General features: G+C 46.0%; 1 protein-coding gene across 4 annotated transcripts in view; it reads right to left on the reverse strand.

The window, feature by feature from the left end:
- Positions 1-4,787: 4,787 nt before the first annotated feature.
- The window catches only part of CCDC177 (coiled-coil domain containing 177), a 64,042-nt gene continuing 42,705 nt past the window's right edge, over positions 4,788-26,124 (reverse strand). The window contains exons 1-2 of one of the 4 annotated variants that reach the window (XM_033952353.1): positions 9,590-9,789; positions 4,788-8,641 (exon numbers count right to left, since the gene is read on the reverse strand). In XM_033952353.1, coding sequence (XP_033808244.1) covers positions 6,632-8,623 — 1,992 coding nt within the window. In that variant the 5' untranslated portion in view covers positions 8,624-8,641; positions 9,590-9,789 and the 3' untranslated portion in view covers positions 4,788-6,631. Of the gene's footprint in view, positions 8,642-9,129; positions 9,269-9,388; positions 9,790-26,124 lie in introns of those variants that run through there. The other 3 variants (XM_033952354.1, XM_033952352.1, XM_033952355.1) reach the window with 3 other exon arrangements.

Here is a 26,124-nt window from a genome sequence, read left to right on the forward strand (position 1 = left end):
AGTGATACCCAAGTCTGTAAATCCTCATTTGACCTCTAAATCTTAGCAAAATTGGCAAAAGTGTAGAATCTGGTTTTCAATTCTACCTTTTTCCTTCAAAAAGCAGATATTGAAAATGGTTATGGAATAGGGCATTAACCTCCAATTTTAAAACTGGTCTAACACTGAAAGAGCAATTATTGAAACTCTCCTATGATAACCAGCAAACAAGTTCAACCATGTTTTCTGAGCGTGATGAAACCATTAATTACTGTCACCTCCTGCTTTTGAACAGGGGCAGCCTGAAGGAACTTACTTAAGTAGATGCTCAGACATTTGATACTTACCAAGACAAGAATAATAACTTTCTTGCCAAGGAGTTAAACCAAACAAAAATTAACACGATCTCTAGAACAGCCCTACTCTCTGGTCTTTGATATACAATAGAACCTAACCGATGAGAACACCTTGTTTGACTGAAGGTAGCAAAAATGCAAGGCTTGAGAGACCACAGACAAGGGAAAAGCACAGCGAAGTAGGGAGAGAGTATTGAGATGCTACTGGACCTGGGGGGAGGGTGTTACAGAGAAAGTCAGAGGATGAGGAAATAAAGTCTAGGAAAAAAGAGATGGAAAGAAATCTGGGTACAGGAAAGAAGTGGGGTGTAAAAAGCAGTTGAGCTGGATGGCCAATATAAATTCTAATGGCAAGGAGTAGGGAAAACCCCAAGATGGCAGGAGTAGAGCAGGAAAGGCACTAGGGAGGCTCTCCCTTCATTTAAGCAGGGGTATAGCCATGGGGGAGGGACCTTGGGGACCTGGGCCCCTCACTTTGAGCTCAGACCCCTCCAAAATTACAGCACCGGATGCTTGGCTGGCAAGGATGCTCAAGCCCTGCCAGCCAAAAAGGTTTACCACTGGAAACTGCCCATACTGTCCAAGCAGCAGGAATTCGGTGGGATACTCCAGTCATCGATACCAGAGTTTTCAAGCATGCTCAGTATTGAGCATGCATGGATGTGCTGGCATTGGAGGCTGGAGCACCCTGACAATTTCTTGCTGCTCAGGCAGCACAGGTGAGGGCTTCAGCAGAGAATCTCTTGACTGATGAACCATGGGGTGGAAGGAGACATAAATAGATGGATCAAAAATTGTTTGGCGGGTAGAAAGCAAAGGGTAGGAGTGTTCCACAGGGGTCGGTACTCGGACCGCTGCTGTTCAATGTATTTATAAATGATCTAGAAACAGGGACGAAGTGCGAAGTAATAAAATTCACAGACGACACCAAACTATTTAGTGGAGTTAGGACTAAAGAGAACTGTGAAGATTTACAAAGGGACCTGAACAAACTAGGAGAGTGGGCGACAATATGGCAGATGAAGTTTAATGTAGAGAAATGTAAAGTCTTGCATGTAGGAAACAGAAACCCAAAGTACAGCTATACGATGGGAGGGCTGGTAATGGGTGAAAGTACCCAAGAAAAGGACTTGGAGGTAATAGTGGACAACACAATGAAGCCGTCGGCACAGTGCGCAGCGGCCTCTAAGAAGGCGAATAGAATGCTGGGTACTATCAAGAAAGGTATTACAACAAGAACAAAAGAAGTTATCCTGCCGTTGAATTGGGCGATGGTGCGCCCGCATCTGGAGTACTAAGTCCAATATTGGTCGCCGTACCTTAAGAAGAATATGGTGATACTCGAGAGGGTTCAGAAAAGAGCGACATGATTGATAAAAGGTATGGTAAACCTTTCATATGCTGAAAGATTAGAGAAACTGGGGCTCTTTTCCCTAGAAAAGAGGAGACTTAGAGGGGATATGATAGAGACTTTCAAGATCATGAAGGGCATGGAGAAAGTGGAGAGGGACAGATTCTTCAAACGTTCAAAAACTACAAGAACGAGAGGGCATTCGGAAAAGTTAAGAGGGGACAGATTCAGAACCAATACTAGGAAGTTCTTCACCCAAAGGATGCACCTGGAATGCACTTCCAGAGGGTGTGATAGGACAGAGTACGGTTTTGGGGTTCAAGAAGGGATTAGATAATTTCCTGAAGGAAAAGGGTATAGAAGGGTATAGATAGAGGATTACTATACAGGTCCTGGGCCTGATGGGCTGCCGCGTGAGCTGACTGCTGGGCATGATGGACCTCTGGTCTGACCCAGCAGAGGCACTGCTTATGTTCTTATGACTTGAGCATTCCCACCAGCAAAGGTATGATTTAGCAGTAGAGGGAAAACTGAGAGAAAATGCTTGGTCCTTTAGTAAATTCTGGGCTCCTCCCACCAGAATTTAGTTCTGGCTATGCCCCTGCTTTATTATGTTTCTACTCAGTTTCTGGGTCAATCTGAGATGCTGTGAAAGGGAAAGGGAATGAGACTTGAAAAGATAGAAGAAACAAGCAACAATAAGAAAATGAGGCACAAATCATTCCAGAGATGTGTGGAGCAAGGAAGAGGTATTCAATTACTTTATAACATATTATTTTAAAAAAAAAGTCATGAAAACCCCCCAAAACTATTCCATATAATTCATGGTGAGAGCCACAGAAGTACTCCATGGAATTATTTTCTTGAAATTCACTGCAAAATGTTATACAACTCCACATTTAAGTGCCCGGTGATAACAAGTTATTGCAAGTTGTGCATGCAGTAGATTCTATAAAAATAGTTATTTGTCACATTCCCAGCACTAATTACAAAATGACAGTACATCTGTGCACAGTAATCATGGAAAAGTTTTCCCCCTGATTTACTGCAGTGGCTAAAAGGATTGTAATTAAAAAGTTGTACTCCATTGAAGCCAACTGGGTATCTAAAATACTCCCTGCACATGCCCCTTCTTTACAGACCTGCAAAAGAAAGTAGCCTTTCATTGTAAAACTGTTTCTCTATAATGTGGAGCTTGGAGTGAACTACTAGCCACCTGACAGCTTCCTTATTGCGTATCATCCCTGCCTCAAGCTGAGCCAATCAGGGAGCACACTGCTCCCTGATAGGCTCAGGAGGGGTTCACGGAAGTTTCGCCCCCCACATTTCGCCCCCAGCAATTCGCCCCTCACATTTCGCCCCCCAGGTATGTTTCGCCCCCGGAAGTTTCGCCCCCACACATTTCGCCCCCCGGATGTTTTGCCCCCACACATTTCGCCCCTGCCTTTGAGGGGAAAAAGAAATCCGTCTCGGAGCGCGCCTGACTCGGAGCGCGCCTGACTTTTCGAAAGTGAAATGCTCATCACCCCCCCCCCCCTCCCGCGCAAATCCTTACCTCACGGGCCCTCAGTCCAGCTGCTGGTGTGCGCGAGCGAAGCCAAGGGGGGGAGGGAGTCGAAGTCTGGCCCCGCCCCCGGGCTTTCCCCTTTCTCGTCCGCGATCCGCTAGAACATGAAGGGGGATCGGGGCTTGGGCCAGAGCGAGACAGCGTCCCGCGAGCGTACGCCGCGCGCCTCCGACGAGCCGCAGGTCCGCCGAAAGGGAACATCACCTGTTTCACTGCCTGGGCCCCTCCGCGATCCCCGGTGGGGTGGGGGCTTTCTTGTGTGCTTTGTCGGGGCTGAGGGGGGGAGGGAAATGGTGATCGTGTGCTCCCTGTCCTGAAGGCGGCGGCGGCGGCTGCTGCTCCGCCTGCGAGTGCCCGCTTGGCAGCCTGCCATGGACGGCGGTGCTGCCGCCGGGGCGGGCTCCAGAGGGAATCGGTGCCTATGCTGGAGCAGGAAGAGGGGTCTCCGTCCCCAGCCCCGTCTCCCCCGACCCCGCCGCTGTCCCCCTCTCCTGGGTCGAGGAAGCAGCACGGGGTGAAGAGGCATCACCACAAGCACAACCTAGTTTCGGGGGCCAGAGGGAGGGAGTGGGTGTTGTCAGGACTAACATGGCAGAGGAAAGGCCCTGCCAGGGCTGGCCGAAAGCAGCCTGTTTACGGCACTGCCTCTGCTCACAGGCTGCCACTACTGCTTCGGGTAAGTGAGGGTAAGAGGCAGTGGGATTGTCAGGATCGGCGGCCGCTGCTGGGAAGGAACAGATGCTGGACCTACAATTGGGGGTGGGGTAGGGGAAAGATAAAGAGAGGAAAAGAATGACTCAGACCAGAAAGGGGAGGTGGGAAGGGAGACAAAGTTAGAGTGAGAGAGAGAGAACGGAGGAACGCTCAGGGGCGAAATGTGCAGTACACATAATCCAACGCTCAGGGGCGAAATGTGCGGGGGCGAAATGTGCGGGGGCGAAATGTGTGGGGGCGAAACATCCGGGGGGCGAAATGTGTGGGGGCGAAACATACCTGGGGGCGAAATGTGGGGGGCGAAATGTGAGGGGCGAATTGCTGGGGGCGAAATGTGGGGGGCGAACCTTCCGGATCCCCTCAGGAGGTTACCAGGAAGCCACCTGCATGGCAACCAAAGGGGAAAAAGTTCCAAAATAGCAGAAGATAGTAGGGCACACAACCTTTTATTATAAAGACATTTTTCTCTTTTCAAGGATGCATAGCACACAGCACAACCCTGCAGACAATGTGGGCTGAAGAGATGCTTTGAAGTTTCCAGGTGCCAGTAAATAGTTACTTATGAAACCTGTTTTCTATCCCCACCCCCACAGAAAAGAAAAGCAAGCTTTGAAACTGTTAAAAATAATAAATGATTTAAGTGTAAAAACCTGAATGTTTGGCCTGCTTCCACCAACCCAGATGTCGGCTCCAAAAGCAGGGGTGTGCAGAAAAGGAGCTGGACAAAAGACAATACTGCAATAATTTAAAAAAAAAAAAAAAAAAAAAGTTTTATAAAGCTCCTAAAAAATGGCTTTACAAGTATCACATGTACTTGCTAAAAATAAAAACCTACGCAAAAATGTGTCCCTGTTTAAAAAAACCTGGAAGCTCTGTTCAGAAGTAAGTAATATCAAACAGCAGAGTAACTGTTCAGTCCTGCTAGATAACTATTCTGTGCAGGAAATATGAAAAATAGAAAATTGGCTGTTTTACAGCTGTGGTAAAAAAATAGCCTTAGAATGCATGGGAAAACCCATGTAAGGGCACATTAAGGCCACTTTTTGCGCTAGTTTAATAAAAGGGCCCCTTTGTTACTAGATACCACTCATTACCCCCATACTGGTGATGGAGTAGCATCCCTTTCCAAAACTTGCAGGATACATGAGGGGAAGACGGGGCACACTTTTGAAGGATTTTGTTTTTCTAAGTGAGTCCTAAACCCATACATCCTAGTCTAGCACCATCTCCAATTCTGTCACCACATTTGAAACCAGTTTAAAGGCGGTGGAGGAAAAACAGCTTCAGTTTTTAAAGTATTTTCAAATTAGGCAGGGTAAGCTATGCTGTGATGAAGGGAACCACCTCTTCCATCTCCGTGAGGATCTGTTGTGTTGGAGGTGGACAGCTGCTGTCCCAAGGGAGCCATGGCCCAGTCAGGTTTTTGGCATTCCCACAATAAATTTGTATGAAATTTTAGATTGTGTGAACCTACTATATAATACATAAACCTCTTTTTTTATACAACAGAAAGGTGGCATATAAAATGATATAGGCTTTATCTTAATTTTGCTGTGTATCCTAATGTCTAAGTTGCCTTAACTATTTCAGTTAAACCTGCAGTTACTACACTTCTCAGGAGGGGATTCTATCTCCATTTGCTAATTCTAGAAAAGATTTACTAAAATGCACTACAGCGTTCCTTTTACAAAGCCACAGTAGTATTGCTTCTGTGGCAAATCCACCAAAGCCCATAAGAACTGATTGTGCTTTGGTGCATTTGCTGCAGAAATGTTACCGTGGCTTGGTAAAAGGGGCCCTTAGTGCGACAAAGCCATGAACACATTAGTAAATAGATCCCACTGCATAAAATGGGACCTGCTAATAACACATGTTCAGACATGCTTGCCCATGCTAACGCATTAGTGTCTTTTAGTAATTCTAGCCCAGACTCTTGCTACTTCTGGAGTTCATGTTTAGTTAAGAAAGCAGATTTAACAAAACACAGCCTTAGCGGCTGCTGTGCTCCCATCTGATCTGATGAAAAATGTTCTACATTATAAAAAGGGAAAGTCATTACAGCTGATCTACATACATTTTGCTCTCCAGATTGAGTAATTTGGGGACTGGCTCTCCCCTTCTCTTTGACCAATACCTAAGTGCAGGGCCTGAGCCATATGGATGGTCTCCTCTTCATTTTTGGCTGAGATTTAGAACCTGAAGAGGGCCTTGGCACCAGACCACACAGAGAGCAAAATACCAAAGAAATTTACAAGCAAATTGAAGTATTCACATAAATGCAAGGAGAAATAATCATAGTTTCAAAGAAAGTCAGTCAAAGATGTCAGAATAGCTCTTAAAAGTCAGCAGAGCAGGTAACACTCAAAAAGTGGAAATTATTTTCCTCAGCTTCTCTGGGGCAGGAAGATGGTTCAGAAATTAAGGCCTTATTCCATTATGTAAAATCACTACCATTTGTTATCCAACCACCTGCATTAAAATCCATTAAAAATGTCAAATGCAACACAGAAGGAAGAGAGGATGCTCAGTTAGTAAACTATTGTATATTAAGTCTTATTTCATGACTTATTCACCTTGATTATAAAGACATTTTGTTAAACAGCTTTTGTTTCATTTATGCATTATACCAATCTGAAAATAAGCTATAGTTCAGAAATCCAAAAATTAGCTGCCAATGTGGGCCTTTCTTATAAAAGAAAGAAAGAAAGAAAGAAAATAAATAAAAATCAACACAAATTCTACAGAAATGTACCGACAGCTTTTATTTTTTATCCACGGTGGCACTGCTTCAAAGGCCATCTTATCAAAAGTGCGCACGTTTGTCTCCTCCCGCACCTTGTCCCGGACGTGAAAGGAAGCTCGGGCAACAGACCTTGCACTGTCCAGAACGTTTTTCTTCTCCCTGAAGATCTGTTCACTACGTTCCAGTTTCTTTTCAATGGACATGAGAAGTTCCTTGCGCTTGAGTGCCTCGTATTGCTCTACCTTTTGCTTGTTCACCTTCTGCATCTTCTCTTTTTCCAGCCTGCTCTGGACTGCCTTGCGTACTTTCTGCTGCACTACCTCCTCAGCAACCTCGGCTGCATGCTGAATCTTCTTCTCCGCAGCTTTCGCCAAGGCCTCCAAATGTTCCTTCTGCTCTTTCTCCTTCTTCTCCACCATCATCCTCGCCCTCTGGATTTGGATCTCTTCTCTTTTGGCCTTCTCCTTCAATTCCAGGTTTCTCTTCTCCAAGAGCTGCTCAAAGTTCCCCTGGGCTTTGCTGAAACTGAGCTCCAGGGACTTCTTTAGCATCTCAGACTCCAGGTTTTCTTGTTTATCGATCTCTTTCACCATGGCCTCATGCTTCAGTTTCTCCACTTGATTGAGCAGTCTTTTCTCCTTCTGCATTTGCAATTCCTTGTCCAGCTTCTTCTGTTCCGCCGAGGTCAGTTTTTCACATAGAAGATGCACATCCCGCTCCAAAGTCTCCCTCTTGTACTCCTCCTTTGCTTTCAGGTTGTGCTCTTGATGCATTTTCTTGTGTTTTTCTTCCCGTTTGGCTTGCTCCAACTTCTGTCGCCTCATCCTTTCTTGCTTCTCTGCTTGTTCCCTCCACCTTTCCTCTATCAGCAGACACTGCTTCTGTTTCATTGTGACAACATCCATCTGCTCCTGAGTTACACGGAATTGCCTTTTGCTGATCCGGGTCTCCCACATCTTTTGACTCTGAAGAAGAGCTCTCTGCTTCTCCTTCTCTTCTTGCTCTTTCCTTAACTCAGCTTTTTGTCTCAGGGTGTCCCACTGAATATGTGCCATGTACCTCTGTTCTTTAAGGATGGTCTCCTCCTGGTGCTTGGCTATCATAAGAGCAGCTATTTTCCGATCCCTCTCTGGCAGCTCCTTAACACCTTTCTTTTTCACTTCTTTTACGATTTTCTCCACTTTCTTGGTAGTTTGAGGAGAATGACTCAGATCACCCAGACTGAAACTTCGACCAATTATGGAATTCATGGTGTCTATGGTCTTAGTCCTGGGGCTGGTTTGGGCCCATTTTTGCTTAGTACTGTCTGTACTGTAAGAAGAAGCCCCCGATTCTGAGGAGGAGGCAGTAAGAGTGCCATTCTTTCTTTTTTGTAAGGAGTCCAGGGAATGGCTTTTGGTCCTTGGAGACTGCGAGGTGCCATTGGCAGCCGACTTCAGGGTGATTTTATTGGCAGGGGAGGAAGGCAAACTGCTTGTCAGAGGACTGAAAAGCCTCCTCTTTTCCTCCCGGATAATCCTTTCTCTTTCGTCTCGGCAGAGCTGCAGTTTCCTCTGTCTGTCTATCTCATAGGCCTCATAGAGACCAGCTGCCACCCTCATGGACCTGCCAGGGGCTTCTTTCACCAGGTCATTCAGGTTCCGAGGAAGAAGCTCCACAGGTTTGACCACACACCTGGCACAGGCTTCCAGAGACCGGGGGCTGGTGAGCACATAGCGGCTTCCCTCGGCTTCCGGGCAATCAAAATTAAAGAGATCCAAGTGCAGCAGAGGGGACTGCTCCCGCCGTCTCTCCATAGCTGAGGTGTCAGCCTTTGGCTTCACTCCATTCTGTGCTCCAACTACTTTACAACCTCCCACTGCACCTTCTGCTTCAGGATCTCTGCTCCGATTGTCCTCCTCAGGTTTCACCATGCCGGATGCTTCTCAGAACTAAGGAGAGAGAGAAAGAATCAATTTTAATCAATCAGTATTAGTCCTCTGTGAAATAAATACTTCATGTAAGGAACTGCAAGACAAACATGCTAAGGGGGGGGGAGGAGATAAAGGGGATAAGTCAAAAAACAAACGTTTGGGATACAAATGCACACATCATATTTGCTTCTTGTTTTGCAGGATTTCATGTGCAACAAATGCATGTTGGAAGTTGCAGAGTCATTGCACTCGGGAATCTATAATGCTAGATCACGATGTTTCTGCAGGTTCATTTGCTGCAAAACAAAGAGTGTTTTGTGCCTTCCATGTCCCCTGTTTAAACTGCTAAGGATGGTGATGGTAGTGGTGTTGGGATAAGGAGGGTATCGATGGCGTTATCATTCAAGTCAGATTAAATTGCAAAGAGCACCAACTGCAATTATGTACATCTGACAGTTTTTCTTTGGCAAGCGACCCCCCCCCCCCCCATTTTTTTTAGAGATTACCGATCTTATTGTGCATGCGAGTACAATAGCTCCCGTGGTCAGCCTGCACCGAGCTCCACCATCACAACCATCAAGCGCTCTTTTTCCCCCTAGCCCATCTTTAATTGAAAAATTCAACCGTAAAACGGGATTTATTGGCTGGTTTCCGCTAGGGAAAAGCCCCTGCGGTGTTTGCAACTGACGACTACTTAGTTCTCAGCGCCCAGGGCCTTCCGGCGCCGATCCGTTTCCCGCAGGAGCAGCGAGTCCCGGCGACTACCTTTGCGGCCGGATGTAGAAATCCCGGGCGTCTTCCAGGACCCCCGGCCTGCGGCGCATCACGGAAACGTTTCCTTCCTCGCAGACCCGCGCTGGTCTTCCGGGCCGGGGCTGGGCCGCTTTCCAACAGGTTCCAAAGGTACGCGGGTGCCTGTTCCCCCCCGCCCGCGCTACACGCACGAATACAAAGCTTTTCTCGTGCCTCGCCGTGTGGATGAGACTTGGTGGGAGGCGCTCCGTTGCCAGCTCAAGGAACCTGATTTACTCGTTGAACTCTTCCTGACAATGACTGGGAATATAAAGGTGGTCCCTTCGTAGCAAGCTTAATGAAGAAAATTGCTTAATTATGGTTTCAGCAACGGCTCCTTTAAGTGATAGTTGGTTTTTGGTGGTTTGGGGGGTGGGGGCCGGCCCAGAAATGCTACCTGTTTGCAGGATGGACTCCATTGGAGGAAAGATAGAGAATAGAAATGGGTAGATACTAATAGACCTGCCCCTTATGCTACGAATTCTAGATTATTTTACATTCTTCACTGCAAGTGTACAAATCAGTTATATTTACCAGTTTGGGCAAAGAGTTTCTTTTTTTTTTTTTTTCTTTTCTTTTCTTCAGGAAAAGGTACAGTTGTCTTGCAATTAGCTAAAAGCTCAGTCTTCCTCTCTGAGAAATTAAAATGATGTTGAATGTCTCTCATTGGTTTCTTTTTATTTTCTTCTTTTAAGTGAGATATAGCCATAAAGAAACTGCCACAATTATACAATTTGAAAATTCCAACTAGCCCACATCACAGGTTATTAGACTTTCAACAATTGCATATGCAATTATTGATTTCGCAAATGCTCTATTGCAGTAGGTGTGCTTAAGTGCTGTATCTGACTAATTGTTCATTTCCAGTGGCACTTAACTAGATATTTTAGGGTGCATTCTGGGTGAAGTCAGCACATGGCCAGTTAAGTGCTGATATTTGAGTAAAATAGTGTGGTAGCTGTGTTAGTCCAGTTTTAAAAGTAATACAAAGAAACAAAACATAAAGGAGACAAGGTGAAACATTTTTTATTGAACGAAATAAATTTTTTAGAACTTAATGCTGATATTTAGAACTTAACCAACCAGGTTAATCACATAAATAGGACCACATAAAAACCAGTCCTATCTTTGGGCCCCTTTTACAAAGCCGTGGTAGCAATTCCCCCTTGGCAAATGCACCAAAGTCCATTCAATTCCTATGGGCTTTGGTACATTTGCCACTGGAGAATTGCTACCACAACTTTGTAAAAGAGGCCCTTTATGCAGTAACCCAAGCTGGTTAAAAGCTGAATATTGCACTTAACCTAGGGTTACCCTATGGCTGCAGGAAAAGGAGGACAGATTGAGACATCTGGACTTTACTTCCACTGAAAGCAATGGAAGTAAGGAAGACGGATTGAGACATCTGAGTTTTACTTCCATTGAAAGCAATGGAAGTAAGGAAGACGGATTAAGATATCTGAGTTTTACTTCCATTGAAAGCAATGGAAGTAAGGAAGACGGATTGAGACATCTGAGTTTTACTTCCATTGAAAGCAAGGGAAGTAAAACTCGGATTTCTCAACCTGACCTCCTTTTTCTGGAGCCATAGGGTAACTCTAACTTAACTGGCTATGTGCTAGGCGGCTTGTAAAAGTAGAAATTTAGTGCCAGTGCTTGGACATGGCCCGGCACTGAATTTTCGGGTTCAGTGACGACTGCAGTCAGCAAAAGTCTGATCACTGCTGGCTGAATATTGAGCCTATTATGTTTTAAACACAGTGAATGTAATGATTAATATGAAGATAAGAAGCGCCATGCTGGTTCTTATTAATGATCCATGGAGCCCAGTATCCTGTCTGAAACATTGTCCAGTTCACCCCAGCAGGTCCTAATAGGGAAACTTATTCTTCTTCATTCACTGCCAGAAGAGGTGGTGATCTAAAACACTGGCTCTCAACCTAGTCCTAGTCAGGTGTTCAGGATATATACAAGGAATATGCATGAGATAAATTTGCATATACATAGTAACATAGTAGTAAATGATGACAGATAAATACCCAAGTGATCCATCCTGTCTGCCCAACCATACATGCTCCATAAATTGATTTAGTTTAAATGGTCCTTATTCTTAGATATTTCTGGGCCAGAAACCCAGAGCCCTGCCCAGTAGTGTGCTTAGGTTCCATCTACTGGAGTCTCCATCAAAGCTCCCTCCATCCCATCTTAACCAACCCAGCTATTGAAACCCTCCACAGCCCGTCCTCAACTGAATGTCCCTATAAGGGATACAGACTGTGCAAGCCTGCTCAGTACTGGCCTTAGTTTCTTCAATGTATATCCATTATTTTCTGATTAGAGATCCTCTGTGTTCATCCCACGCATGTTTGAACTCTGTCACTGTCTTCTTCTCCACCACCTCCCTCAGGAGCGCATTCCATGTATCAACTACCCTCTCTGTAAAGAAGAATTTCCTAATATTACTCTTGAATCTACCACCTCTCAGCCTCAAATGATTCCCTCTGGTTTTACCATTTTCCTTTCTCTGGAATAGATTTTGTTCTATGTTAATACCTTTGAAGTATTTGAACGTCTGAATCATATCTCCCCTGTCCCTTCTTTCCTCTAGGGCAGTGTTCTTCAACCTTTTTACACCTATGGACCGGCGGGAAAAAAAATTATTTTGTGGACCGGCAAGCTACTAGGACTGAAATTTAAAAACCCCGTTTCCGCGAGCTCGGTCCTCACAAACCATCTGATCCCATCCGCACAAGCCTCAGTTATGATTGTATACTGAATGTATTTTATTAAAGTATAAAAAGAAACAATATTCTGTACAATTGTCATTTTATAAATACAAATAATACAGAGCAAGGATCAACAAAACCCTGTCTCCCCTCCCCTTCACATATATCCACTCTACTATCAAGAAAACTGAATAAGCCAAATTATTACAGAATGCTACACAGAAATATCATGCTAACAGAATACCGCAGTCACACATAGCAGGAATAGGGTTAGGGGAGTGCAACTAGGGCAACTGCCCCCCTGGTCAGAGAGAGCCCTAAGCCACTGCCTGGACTTTGCAGTCCCCAGTTATGTCTAACACCAGCTCTAGCAGGATATATATTTCAAATTTGATATATTCTAATCACAAAATAGAAATAAAATTATTTGTTTCTACCTTTTGTTGTCTCTGGCTTCTGCTTTCATCTTCTTTTCACTCTCTTCCTTCCAGCGTCTGCCTTCTCTGTCTCTTCAATCCAGCATCTGCCCTTTCCATCTACTGTCTGACCTCTCCCCCTTCCATATGGTATTTGTCTTCTTTCTATGCCCTCCTCCCCTTTCCATCCAGCCTATGCCCCTCTCTCCTTTTTACACGATTCATTCCAGCTTCACTGCTCTCTTCATTTTTATCTCTCCTACACCAGATCTAGCATCTTTGTCCCTCTCAATTTCTCTGCTGACCCCCCTTCCCATCTCATTCCTGTCTCTCCCCTTCCCCTCCTTTAATCTCCCTGCAAGCTGTTTCCTTCCTTTTTTCTTCTCCCTTCCCTCCGCCCCCTGTCCAGCAGTAACTCTCTTCCCTTTCCTTTCCCTCCTCCCCTCTCAGCAGCATCTCTCCTTCTCCCTCCCTCCAGGTCCAGTAGCAGCTGTCCCTTTTTTCCCCTTGCCCAGCAGCTTCCCAGACTCCTTTCCCTCCTCCCCACCCAGCAGCATCTCGCCTTCTCCCTCTCCAGGTCCAGTAGCAGCTGTCCCTTTTTCCCCTTGCCCAGCAGCTTCCCAGACTCCTTTCCCTCCTCCCCTACCAGAAGCATCTCTCCTCCCTCTCCAGGTCCAGTAACAGCTGTCCCTTTTTTTTTTTCACCATGCCCAGCAGCTTTCTCCCCTCCCAGCAACTCTCCTTACTTGCCAGCGCTGCGATTCAGTAAGGCAGCCTTGGGTCCTTTGTTGGGTCACACCACCTCTGAGGAAAGTGGAAGTTGTATCATCAGAGGCGGCCCGACTTAGCAAAAGCTCCAAGGCTTCCTTCCTGAATCGCTGCGCTTGTAAGGAGAGCCGCTGGGAGGGAAGAAAGCACAGTCTGAGGCTCCCCATTATCTCTCCGGCCCTGCGCTCCTCGATCTTGCCGGTCCTGCGTGGACCGGCAGGAAATTGAAGATGTTGATCTCACCGGTTCTGTGCGGACCGGCAGGAATTTTCTGCGGACCGGCACCGGTCCGCGGACTGGCAGTTGAAGAACTGTGCTGTAGGGTATATATATTCAGGGCTTCCAGTCTCTCCTCATACGTCTTCTGGCACAAACCTCCTACCATTTTCGTCGCCTTCCTCTGGACTACTTCAAGTCTTTTTATGTCCTGCTGGCTCAGCTGATCAGGGATTCCCCTGCTACGATCAGCTGATGGCAAGTCCTGGACTATTTAGATTTTTGATGCTTAATTCTGTAACACGCACATCATGTGACTGACACGCAATCAGCTGCCGCTTTTAAGGCGGCTACCGACTTCGGTGCTGGTTAGAGAATCTGGGCGAATATATATTTTGGAGAAAAGGTAGGAGGAGGGTAGATATGATAGAGACGTTTAAATACCTATGTGGCATAAATGCGCATGAGGCAAATCTCATGAAAGGAAAGCTCTTGAATGAGAAGACATAGGATGGAGTTTAAGAGGCTCAGGAGTAATCTAAGGAAATACACTTCTCCCTTGGTATTCGCAAGGGGGTGTCAGGTCAAAAGCGCGATGGGACAAAGGCGCGCCCAGACAATTGAGCGCAGCGCGCGCCGCCATGCCGCTCTAAATTACTGTTTTTAGCGCTCCGACAGGGGGGCGTGGGGGGGAACCCCCCCACTTTACTTAATAGACATTGTGCCGCGTTGTGGGGGTGTTGTGGGGGGTGGGGGGGTTGTAACCCCCCACATTTTACTGAAAACTTTACTTTTTCCCTGTTTTTAGGGAAAAAGTTCAGTTTACAGTAAAATGTGGAGGGTTACAACCCCCCAAACCCCCCATAACGCCGGAGCGATGTCTATTAAGTAAACTGGGGGGGGTTCCCCAACAAAAACCCCCATCGGAGCCCCTAAAAACTGTCATTTAGAGCGGCGCGGCGGCGTGCGCTGCGCTCAATTGTTGGCGCACGCTTTTGTCTTTTGCGCCGTTGTCTATGAACCTCGCGGGGGTTAGGGGCAGAGTCGGACCGTGAAGTCTGAAAAATTGTGAATAGCTTTGTGCCAGCTCTGACCCACCTCCAGACTTTACCTGGTGGTCTCTGCCTCCGATCCCCTCCTTCCGTGAGTGTTGCGTGTTTGCAGGGGCCAGTGTGGGTGCTTCGGTCTCCTCTTTTCCCGCTTTGGTGTCGGACCGGGCAGAGCGAAGATCGTTCCTCTCTGGGCTGGGCAACCTGTGCCGGCCTTACCTGGTGGTCTAGCAGGCTTTCGGGACAGGAGCGATCTTCCTACGCTCCTGCCCCGTGCAGATCGCCAATAGGAAATGGTTGCCGTGAACTCCCATAGTCTCTTGCTCTGGTGATCTGCACGGGGCAGGAGTGTAGGAAGATCGCTCCTGCCCTGAAAGCCCACTAGACCACCAGGTAAGGCCGGGATGCCGGGGGGAAGGCGGGAGAAAGGCAGGGAAGGTCCGAAACAAAGCATTCCCCCCCTCCCAAAAAAAAAAAAAATTGCGAATAACCGAATCCGCGGATGCTGAAACCACGGATTCAGAGGGGGAAGTGTACTTTTATACAGAAAGGGTGGTAGATGCGTTGAATAGTCTCCCGGTAGAGGTAGTAGAGACAAAGACTGTGTCTGAGTTCAAGAGAATGTGGGTCAGGCATGTGGGATCTCTTAGGGAGAGGAGGCTATAATGGATGCAGTGAAGGGGCAGGCTGGATGGGCCATTTGGCCTTTATCTGCCTTCATGTTTCTATGTTTCTACCCTTTTTTTGAAAGGAGCCATGCTATCTTCTTTATCATTCTAGTCACGCTTTCTGTACCTGTTCTCATTCTTCTATAATCATTTTAAAGAAGGGGTGACCAGACTTGCACTATGGCTTTGTATTAAGGTACGTATTATGATAGTCTCAGTTTTATTTTTCCTTCCTTGTCAAATAATTCCTGATACTTTGTATACTTTTTTTTAAATCACAGCTCCAGAGCTAAAGATTTCAATGTACTGTATTATCCACAATAACTCCAAAGTCCTATAACTGGATCTAACTTCTAATATGGAATCCAGTAAAATGGGCCTCCACTAGAAACAGCCTTTTTTTGTTTAGCTCCTCAATTGTGGAATGCTTTACCAGCTGTAATAAGAAAGGAAGAGAATTGAAGAAAATTTAAAATAGTTTTAAAGACATTCTTTTTTTTTTTTTGTCTGTTTTTAATTTGCAGGAGGATGGGTCTTTAAAGATCTACTAGGATAGCTGCAGGACATAAGAACATAAGAACATAAGCAGTGCCTCCGCCGGGTCAGACCATAGGTCCATCCTGCCCAGCAGTCCGCTCCCGCGGCGGCCCAAACAGGTCACGACCTGTCTGAATCACCAGAAGGGGCCCCTTTCCACCTTGGTTTCTCATTTAAGTCCTATCTTCCCATCAAAGTCCTCACCCTCTGGTCTTGCCCATGCACGACCTGGTTGGCTTTCTATACTTATTACCTGATTAGCTTTCTATACTTGTGTTACATCCCAGCACCTCTCTCAGTATCCCACGATCCCTTTATCCCTCAGGAATCCAGCCAATCCCTGTTTGAATCCATGTACCGTACTCTGCCTGATCACTTCCTCCGGTAGCGCATTCCAAGTGTTCACGACCCTTTGGGTGAAAAAAAACTTCCTTGCATTTGTTTTGAACCTATCTCCCTTCAGTTTCTCCGAATGCCCCCTCATACCTGTTGTCCCCCTCAGTCTGAAGAATCTGTCCCTATCCACCCTCTCTATGCCCCTCATGATCTTGAAGGTCTCTATCATATCTCCCCTGAGCCTCCTTTTTTCCAGAGAGAAGAGCCCCAGCCTATCCAACCTCTCAGCGTATGGGCAGTGTTCCAGCCCTTTTACCAGTTTCGTTGCTCTCCTTTGGACTCTCTCAAGTACCGCCATGTCTTTCTTGAGGTGCGGCGACCAATACTGAACGCAGTATTCCAGATGTGGACGCACCATCGCTCGATACAATGGCATGATGACTTCCCGCGTCCTGGTTGTTATGCCCCTCTTTATGATGCCCAGCATCCTGTTGGCTTTTTTAGAGGCCGCTGCGCACTGTGCAGATGGCTTCAGTGATGCATCCACCAGCACACCCAAGTCTCTCTCTAGTCTGCTATCTCCCAACAATGCCCCCCCCAATTTGTAGTTGAATAACGGGTTCTTTTTCCCTATATGCATGACCTTGCATTTTTCCACGTTAAAGCACATTTGCCATTTGTTTGCCCAGTCTTCCAGCTTGTCCAGGTCCCTTTGCAGGTCCTCACACTCTTCCCTGGACCTAACTCTGCCGCACAGTTTAGTATCGTCTGCAAATTTTATAACCTCGCACTTCGCCTCCTTTTCCAGGTCATTGATAAATATATTGAAGAGTAAGGGCCCCAGCACCGATCCCTGTGGCACACCGCTCGTGACTCCCCGCCAGTCAGAATATTGGCCCTTCACTCCGACCCTCTGCAGTCTACCCGACAACCAGTGCTTGATCCATCTGTGCACATCCCCTCCCACCCCGTGGTTCCACAGCTTCCTAAGCAGCCTTTCATGTGGCACCTTGTCGAAAGCCTTTTGAAAATCGAGGTAAATGATGTCTATGGGTTCCCCATTGTCCACCCGACTGCTTATTCCCTCAAAGAAGTACAGAAGGTTCGTTAGGCACGACCTTCCCTTACAGAATCCGTGCTGGCTAGTTCTCAGTAGGCCATTCCTCTCGATGTGTTCGCAAATGCCGTCCTTGATCATAGCTTCCACCATCTTCCCTATAATTGAAGTCAGGCTCACCGGCCTGTAGTTCCCGGGGTCACCCCTTGATCCCTTCTTGAAGATAGGTGTGACATTCGCCAATTTCCAGTCCTCTGGTACCTCTCCAGTTTTCAAGGAAAGGTTGCAAACATGCTGGATTGTGCCCGCTATTTCTTGTCTTAATTCCTTCTTGTCTTAATTAGTTCTCCACCTATGACAACCATGCCAATATCACACCTTCAAAAAGAAACTTAAGACCCACCTTTTCTCCTTGGACCTATAACGAAATCTCAGGAGCCTACCTCCTATCCTTCATTCAATGTTCATGTCTTGTTCTTAATCTTGTTGTAAACCGCATTGAATCCTAACTGAAATTTGCAGTATAGAAGTAAAATGTCTGGTCTGGTATGTTATGTTATGAGTAGATCATTTTGAGATATATGTATGACCTCGAGGTAAATGAAAGTTAGGTTTATCCTATCTATGAAATAAAGATCCTATACCTGAGCTGATGTATTTTTAGATTGCAAACTGCTGGATATTGAACATTGAGGCAGTATACTAACGCTAGAGGTTTTTAGCGTGGGCCAATGTGATTGATGCTCCAGTACGCAACAAGAAGCTACCATGTGGCCATGTTGAGGTATTTTGTGACAGTTTTGCTGTGTCTGTGCTTTAAGCTTCATGTTCCAGAATATTTTAGAATTTTTTTTTCAGCGTTGTGGCATGGTTGAAGAGTGGGTATGGAAGCAGTGGGTATGGAAGCTAATACATTACACTTACTTTGATCCAACTACCTACTGCATAGTTAATATGGAACCACTAAGCGCCTCCTAAATAATGCTCCCACTTCCCGCCCCCCTTCCCTACCTCCATACCTGGTTCACCGCCGTGAGTAACAATTTCAACGTGCTCCTTGCGACCCCTCGGAGGTTCTCCCTCTGACATCACTTCCTATGTGCGGCACCCGGAAGTGACATCAGTGGGAGAGCTGACACAGTTGCGAGAAACACGTTGAAGTTGTTACTCACGGCGGTGAACAACTAGAGGTATGGAGAAGGGAAGGGGGCGTGCAAATTGTAAGAGGAAAAGTGTGTGTGGGGGGGAGATTTTAGAGGGGTGCTGTTGCCCCCACCAACTTGCCGCCCAGGGTGGACCATCCCCTTCGCCCCCCCCTTACTACACCACTGCCCACATTAAGAGCCCCTATGACAAAGCTGTGGTAGCGATTCTCCTGCAGCAAAAGCATCAGAGCCCATTCAGTTCTTATGGACTTCAGTGCATTGGACGGGGGGGGGGGGGATTACTACTGTGGCTTTGTCAAAGGGGCCCTAACTCTCTGCAGCTACCTCACCTCTATTATTAACTCATCCTGCAATAAAAAAAATAGATGGAATGCCCCAAAGGTTGCTTAGCTACATCTGGGCTTAGCACATGGTCAAATCCTGCGTTATAACACATTAAGCCCAGATTCTAATGCACTTTACTAAAAGCTCAGCTAAATTAGTCCATCCCCCCCATGTTTCATTAGCACTGTAAGAATTTCCTCCATTTGTAAGTTTCAAGTTTCAAGTTTATTAGGATTTTATATACCGCCTATCAAGGTTATCTAAGCGGTTTTACAATCAGGTACTCAAGCATTTTCCCTCTCTGTCCCGGTGGGCTCACAATCTATCTAACGTACCAGGGGCTATGGAGAACTGAGTGACTTGCCCAGGGTCACAAGGAACAGCGCGGGGTTTGAACCCACAACCCCAGGGTGCTGAGGCTGTAGATCCAACCACTGCACCACACACTCCTCCATAGTATAGAGAAGACTAGGGGTCTCAAGTGCTCACAGTCAAGGTTTGAGATTCATCTCATTACCAGTGACTTAAGTCGTAAGCTATCATCGGTCCCGTCTAAATTCTCTTTACCAATGAATGGTGACTTTATATAAATATATTATTCTATTATTTTGTCTTTTTTTCTTTATAGAATATAAATATTTTGTCTTTATATGCGTGTAAAAATAAATGCTGGATTTTATAAATCAGTCTTATATCTTTAAATTGAACTTCAAAATTACTTAGCTTTTTTTCTCTCCCTTTTAAAGCCTACGGAAGATCTCCGTTTCGCTCCCACTTATTTGCACGGGGCTTCGTCAGGAACTTGCCAACAAGGCTACTGTAAAAAAGCAAAAACTAACTTAAATTCTAATTTACACAAACGTGGGTTCAACTTACTAAGACCTAATCTCCTTTATAATCTATTCTTAATTTCGCTTGTAACTGACGAAACTACCGGGCGGAACTTATGGTTCACCATACTACCTTGAGGTGATCAAATTAAAATCTAATTTTACATTTCTTTCCTCTATCTTTGGTTTAACTTACAAACACTTTATTTTATATTATAAACTACCAAGCAACTACCTATTGCCTGCTGCTGGAAATTAACGGGAGAGTGTATCCTCTTTCAAATAGATCTAGAAAGATTCATTAGGTCATTATCTTTAAAGAAGTTTTTTTGGGAAAAAGAACCCCAACAAGAACAATGGGATAGATCGGTAGTTACGAAAAAATCTACATGGACCCCCCCAGGTCCTTTGGATCCGCACTTATTCACATTTAAGAAACTAGTTCTTCAAGACGTAAAATCATTACGTTATAAAAAAATCGAAGGTTACAATTTGACACAAGAAGAACATCAAGCTCTTGGTAACCTACAGAGAGATTCATCAATTGTCATCTGTAGAGCAGACAAGGGGGGTGCAACTGTCATTTGGAACACAAATGATTGTCAGCAAGAACTCACACGACAACTATCAGACACGAACACATATGAGGAATTAAACTCTGACCCTACTACACAATTAAAATTTAAAATATTATCTTTAACCCAGGAGGGTTTTGACGAAGGGTTTGTAACAAAACGGGAGTTCCAATTTCTAAATAAACAATTCAGCACCATACCTTGGATTTATTTAGTACCCAAGATCCATAAGAATTTATACAAACCTCCAGGTCGACCTATTATATCATCTATTAATTCCATCTTAGAGCCCCTGTCTCAATATGTAGACTACTTTTTAAAACCAATAGTCACACAAAGTAGTTCCTATATTAAAGACACAAGCCAGTTTCTACTGTGGTCTCGCACGATAAATCTGGCAGACAAACCTTCTATGTTAGTAACACTGGATGTAATGTCCCTGTATACGTCTCTTCCCCAAGATAAATGTTTAACTATTGTGCGCAAAGCACTTGATGCTCAAAGGGCCTGTCCACACCAAAGCCCCACTGGTTTCATTATGGAGCTACTGAAGTTAGCTTTAACACAGAATTTTTTTACCGATGGCCAGAAACTATTCTTACAAAAGAAAGGGGTGGCCATGGGTGCCACATGTGCCCCTTCTGTAGCCAACCTGTACATGATAGATTACGAGGAAACATTTTTAACATCTCATCAATGGATCACATGTATAACAGGTTGGAAGAGGTACATAGATGACATCTTTATGATCTGGCAGGGGACTCAAGACCAACTTTTAGATTTTATAGAATGGCTTAACAGTAGAGATGAGAATATTCAATTTACATATAGTCATTCCAATGCAGGGATTAACTTCTTGGATACATGGGTGACTATTGTAGAGGATCATCTTGAGTCTAAATTATATGTAAAACCCACAGATGTTACTAGCTTGTTACAATATGACAGCTGTCATCCCACGGCCCTCAAAAATAGTCTTCCTTTAGCCCAGTTTTTACGCTTTAGGCGTGTTTGCACTCACGTTACTGACTTTAAAATGTCAGCAAATAGATTAACAAAAAATTTAAAACATCGAGGGTATCCAGGAAGAATATTAAAAAATGCGTATCATAGGGCCAAATACAACCATCCTGAATGGCTTTTACAACCAGCAAACAAATCTGATACTGATCAAGAATTTCAAACATTTGTACTTAGGTACAATGCAGAATCAGACTATATAGCCACTATTATTAAAAACCATTGGAGAATAGTACAGAGTAGCCCTTGCTTTAAAGATAATAAATTACGTTTAACCTACACCAGAGCAAGAAATCTCAGAGAACAGTTTAGGTTGAAACCAGATTCTAAACCAACGTTGAATTATCATGGGTTTCATTCAAAATGTAGTAAATGTCAGATCTGCCCATTGACTATAGAAGGTGACACTTTTGTTAACCCTCTGAACCAAAAACAGTATAAATTACGCCACCTTACCACGTGTAAATCGGACAACATAGTATATGTGATCCAATGTCCATGCCAAAAAATATACGTGGGTAAAACGATTAGGCAGTTCAATACTCGAATGGCGGAGCATAAGTCCTGTTTGAAGCTAGGTAGGAAAGAGGCTCCGCTGGTGTCACACTGCGTACAGTACAACCACAAGTTCAATCAATTAAAATGTATGATAATTGACAGAGTAGAGGCGTCAGTAAGAGGAGGAGATAGAGGTAGAAAATTAGTGCAAACAGAACAGAGATGGATAGATCGTTTGGGGAGCTTACAGCCTAGAGGTTTAAATGTTGCCATAAATTGGCAAACTTTCTTCTAAATTTCTTAAAATAAACAAGCTAAAAACAATAAAAACAATAAGCAACATAATATTAGCATTTTAAAGACCAATACCCCAGGTTCAGAAGAACAGAGGCGGAGTTTTCGCAGTTGAGTGTTCTCCCGGAAGTGACGACAGACGCCGTTGTTGGAATAAAAAGTCTGGTCTTTGAATGTTGAGTTCATTCTCTGCCCTTAGAATTGTGAGCATACAGGGAAGAATGAGTCTCCCGGCAGCATAGAAATCACTTAACGTAACCGAAGGGATACAAAGGTAATGATATATTCGTTATTCTTAGACATGATTAATGTTGTTTCTTTGGGATGTTCTGAATAAGAGGATACACTCTCCCGTTAATTTCCAGCAGCAGGCAATAGGTAGTTGCTTGGTAGTTTATAATATAAAATAAAGTGTTTGTAAGTTAAACCAAAGATAGAGGAAAGAAATGTAAAATTAGATTTTAATTTGATCACCTCAAGGTAGTATGGTGAACCATAAGTTCCGCCCGGTAGTTTCGTCAGTTACAAGCGAAATTAAGAATAGATTATAAAGGAGATTAGGTCTTAGTAAGTTGAACCCACGTTTGTGTAAATTAGAATTTAAGTTAGTTTTTGCTTTTTTACAGTAGCCTTGTTGGCAAGTTCCTGACGAAGCCCCGTGCAAATAAGTGGGAGCGAAACGGAGATCTTCCGTAGGCTTTAAAAGGGAGAGAAAAAAAGCTAAGTAATTTTGAAGTTCAATTTAAAGATATAAGACTGATTTATAAAATCCAGCATTTATTTTTACACGCATATAAAGACAAAATATTTATATTCTATAAAGAAAAAAAGACAAAATAATAGAATAATATATTTATATAAAGTCACCATTCATTGGTAAAGAGAATTTAGACGGGACCGATGATAGCTTACGACTTAAGTCACTGGTAATGAGATGAATCTCAAACCTTGACTGTGAGCACTTGAGACCCCTAGTCTTCTCTATACTACCATTGAAGGTGTGAAAATGCTTGTATGACAGCGTATGTACTATAGTTTGTAGTGAGATACATCTATTATTAGAAGAAAGAATTTCCTCCATGCCAACAAGATATTCCTTTTCTTATAATTAATTAGTAAGATGTTCACACCTCTGCACCTTTTGGAAAAATGGTCTAAAAATATGAAGTAATAAATAAATACTTGTAAAAAGCTCTCTGCTGCTCAAACTACTCCTTCCCAGCTCTACATTCCACTTATAGCTATTTATTATCACATTTAACTTCAACACGTTGTTCAACTGGCAACTGAAAACATATTTTAACACATTTGCACAAAGTGATTGTGCCTGGTTGCTCCCTCCCACTGTTTTCCTAGGCTTTTTTTTTTTTTTTCTCACCATCATGAAACACAGGCTCCTGGCACTTTCAAGATTGCTGAGGCCGGCAGATGCACTGAACGGGAAATTAATGTTCGTATGACTTCATGTATATGTCAGGAACAGTAACAAGTGCAGTGGTAGACTACACTAGTGTTCTTCAATGCAAGGCTCAGGAGCCATTGGTAGCACCTGAAGACCTCTTGGGTAGCACCCAGTATCATTTTGGTTTTTTTTCCCCATTTTATATTACTCCTTTTTGCCTCTTTACCCAAGCTTTTGAAAGAAATGGGGAAGTGGAAGAGGGAGGGGGATGAGCCACATACTTGAACATAAGAATAGCCATACTGGGTCAGACTAATGACCAAACCAGGTCATAAGTATCTGGCAGAAACCCATATAGTAGCAACATTCCATGCTTCCCATCCAGGGCAAACAGTGGCTTCCCCCCTGTGTCTTTTTCAATAGGAAATACCCATCTCCTTGAGAATACCCCAATGAAGTCTGAAAAGGCTGGAAGTAATGAAAATCGTTGACACATACTAGTCAGCAGTATTGCTGTCCCAGGTGGAAAGATATTTGGTAGCTCTCCTTTAGTTTTTGGATCCAAAAGAGCCCAGTCTTAAACAATGAGTGAAAACCACTGTGCTACAGCATGCATTTCTGCTGTGGTAGCGCATCACACATCTGCTGTCTAGAACAACCCGAGGGTTGAACTGACAGGCATAGGGCTTGGGAGTCTCGTTCTGCTGTCAGGGGTGGCCAATGGGGGCTGTAGAACGATGCGGGCCATGAGCAAATTTCATTGAGGGGCCTCATTGGCATAAGTCAGTGGGGACTGAAAAGGGGGGTCATGTGTGAAAAAACTGGGATAAGGATGGCCCTGCCTGCTTTTCCAGCTTTGTGACACAAGCAGACCTTGTTTTCTTCTGTGGTATGTAGGGTCTAGTACCAAAAATCAGAGCTGCAAGTTTATAGGTGCACCAAAAGTTTTCAGGGTTGAACTGAAGTGGCAAAGTACCGTATTTTCGCGGATATAACGCGCGCGTTATACGTGATTTTACGTACCGCGCATACCCCTCGCGCGTTATATGCCTGAGCGCGGTATAGAAAAGTTTTTAAACATAGTTCCCACCCCGCCCGACGCCCGATTCACCCCCCCAGCAGGACCGCTCGCACCCCCACCCCGAACGACCGCTCGCACGCGCTCCCACCCGCACCCGCATCCACGATCGGAGCAAGAGGGAGCCCAAGCCCTCTTGCCCGGCCGACTCCCCGACGTCCGATACATCCCCCCCCCCCCGGCAGGACCACTCGCACCCCCACCCCGAAGGACCGCCGACTTCCCGACAATATCGGGCCAGGAGGGAGCCCAAACCCTCCTGGCCACGGCGACCCCCTACCCCCACCCCGCACTACATTACGGGCAGGAGGGATCCCAGGCCCTCCTGCCCTCGACGCAAACCCCCTCCCCCCAACGACCGCCCCCCCCCAAGAACCTCCGCCCGTCCCCCAGCCGACCCGCGACCCCCCTGGCCGACCCCCACGACACCCCCACCCGCCTTCCCCGTACCTTTGTGTAGTTGGGCCAGAAGGGAGCCCAAACCCTCCTGGCCACGACGACCCCCTAACCCCACCCCGCACTACATTACGGGCAGGAGGGATCCCAGGCCCTCCTGCCCTCGACGCAAACCCCCCTCCCTCCAACGACCGCCCGCCCCCAAGAACCTCCGACCGCCCCCCCAGCCGACCCGCGACCCCCCTGGCCGACCCCCACGACCCCCCCACCCCCCTTCCCCGTACCTTTGGAAGTTGGCCGGACAGACGGGAGCCAAACCCGCCTGTCCGGCAGGCAGCCAACGAAGAAATGAGGCCGGATTGGCCCATCCGTCCTAAAGCTCCGCCTACTGGTGGGGCCTAAGGCGCGTGGGCCAATCAGAATAGGCCCTGGAGCCTTAGGTCCCACCTGGGGGCGCGGCCTGAGACACATGGTCGGGTTTGGCCCATGTGCCTCAGGCCGCGCCCCCAGGTGGGACCTAAGGCTCCAGGGCCTATTCTGATTGGCCCACGCGCCTTAGGCCCCACCAGTAGGCGGAGCTTTAGGACGGATGGGCCAATCCGGCCTCATTTCTTCGTTGGCTGCCTGCCGGACAGGCGGGTTTGGCTCCCGTCTGTCCGGCCAACTTCCAAAGGTACGGGGAAGGGGGGTGGGGGGGGTCGTGGGGGTCGGCCAGGGGGGTCGCGGGTCGGCTGGGGGACGGGCGGAGGTTCTTGGGGGGGGGCGGTCGTTGGGGGGAGGGGGTTTGCGTCGAGGGCAGGAGGGCCTGGGATCCCTCCTGCCCGTAATGTAGTGCGGGGTGGGGTTAGGGGGTCGCCGTGGCCAGGAGGGTTTGGGCTCCCTCCTGGCCCGATATTGTTGGGGAGTCGGCGGTCCTTCGGGGTGAGGGTGCGAGTGGTCCTGCCGGGGGGGGGATGTATCGGACGTCGGGGGGGGGGCATCAGGCTTTCAGAATGGGGACAGACCTTCAAGGGGGACAGGACTTCAAGGGGGGACAGTGCACGGAAAGTCAGGGGGGGTGAACGGAGAGTCGGGACAGCGCACGGAAAGTCAGGGCGGGCGAAAGGAGCGTCGGGCATCATGCGCGTTATATGCCTGAGCGCGGTATAGAAAAGTTTTGGTACATATCATCGTGATTTCTGCGCGCTATACCCCTGTGCGCGTTTTACACAGGTGCGCGTTATATCCGCGAAAATACGGTAGTCATAAGCTGGTGCAAATGGGTGTCGGTGATACATTTTTTTTCTGTAGTATCGCTGCATTCCTAATACAGAAGCAATCACATTTGTTGATCCTGTAAATTAGCAGCATATA

Source organism: Geotrypetes seraphini, chromosome 7 (genome assembly GCF_902459505.1).
Source record: "Geotrypetes seraphini chromosome 7, aGeoSer1.1, whole genome shotgun sequence".
Lineage (NCBI taxonomy): Eukaryota > Metazoa > Chordata > Amphibia > Gymnophiona > Dermophiidae > Geotrypetes > Geotrypetes seraphini.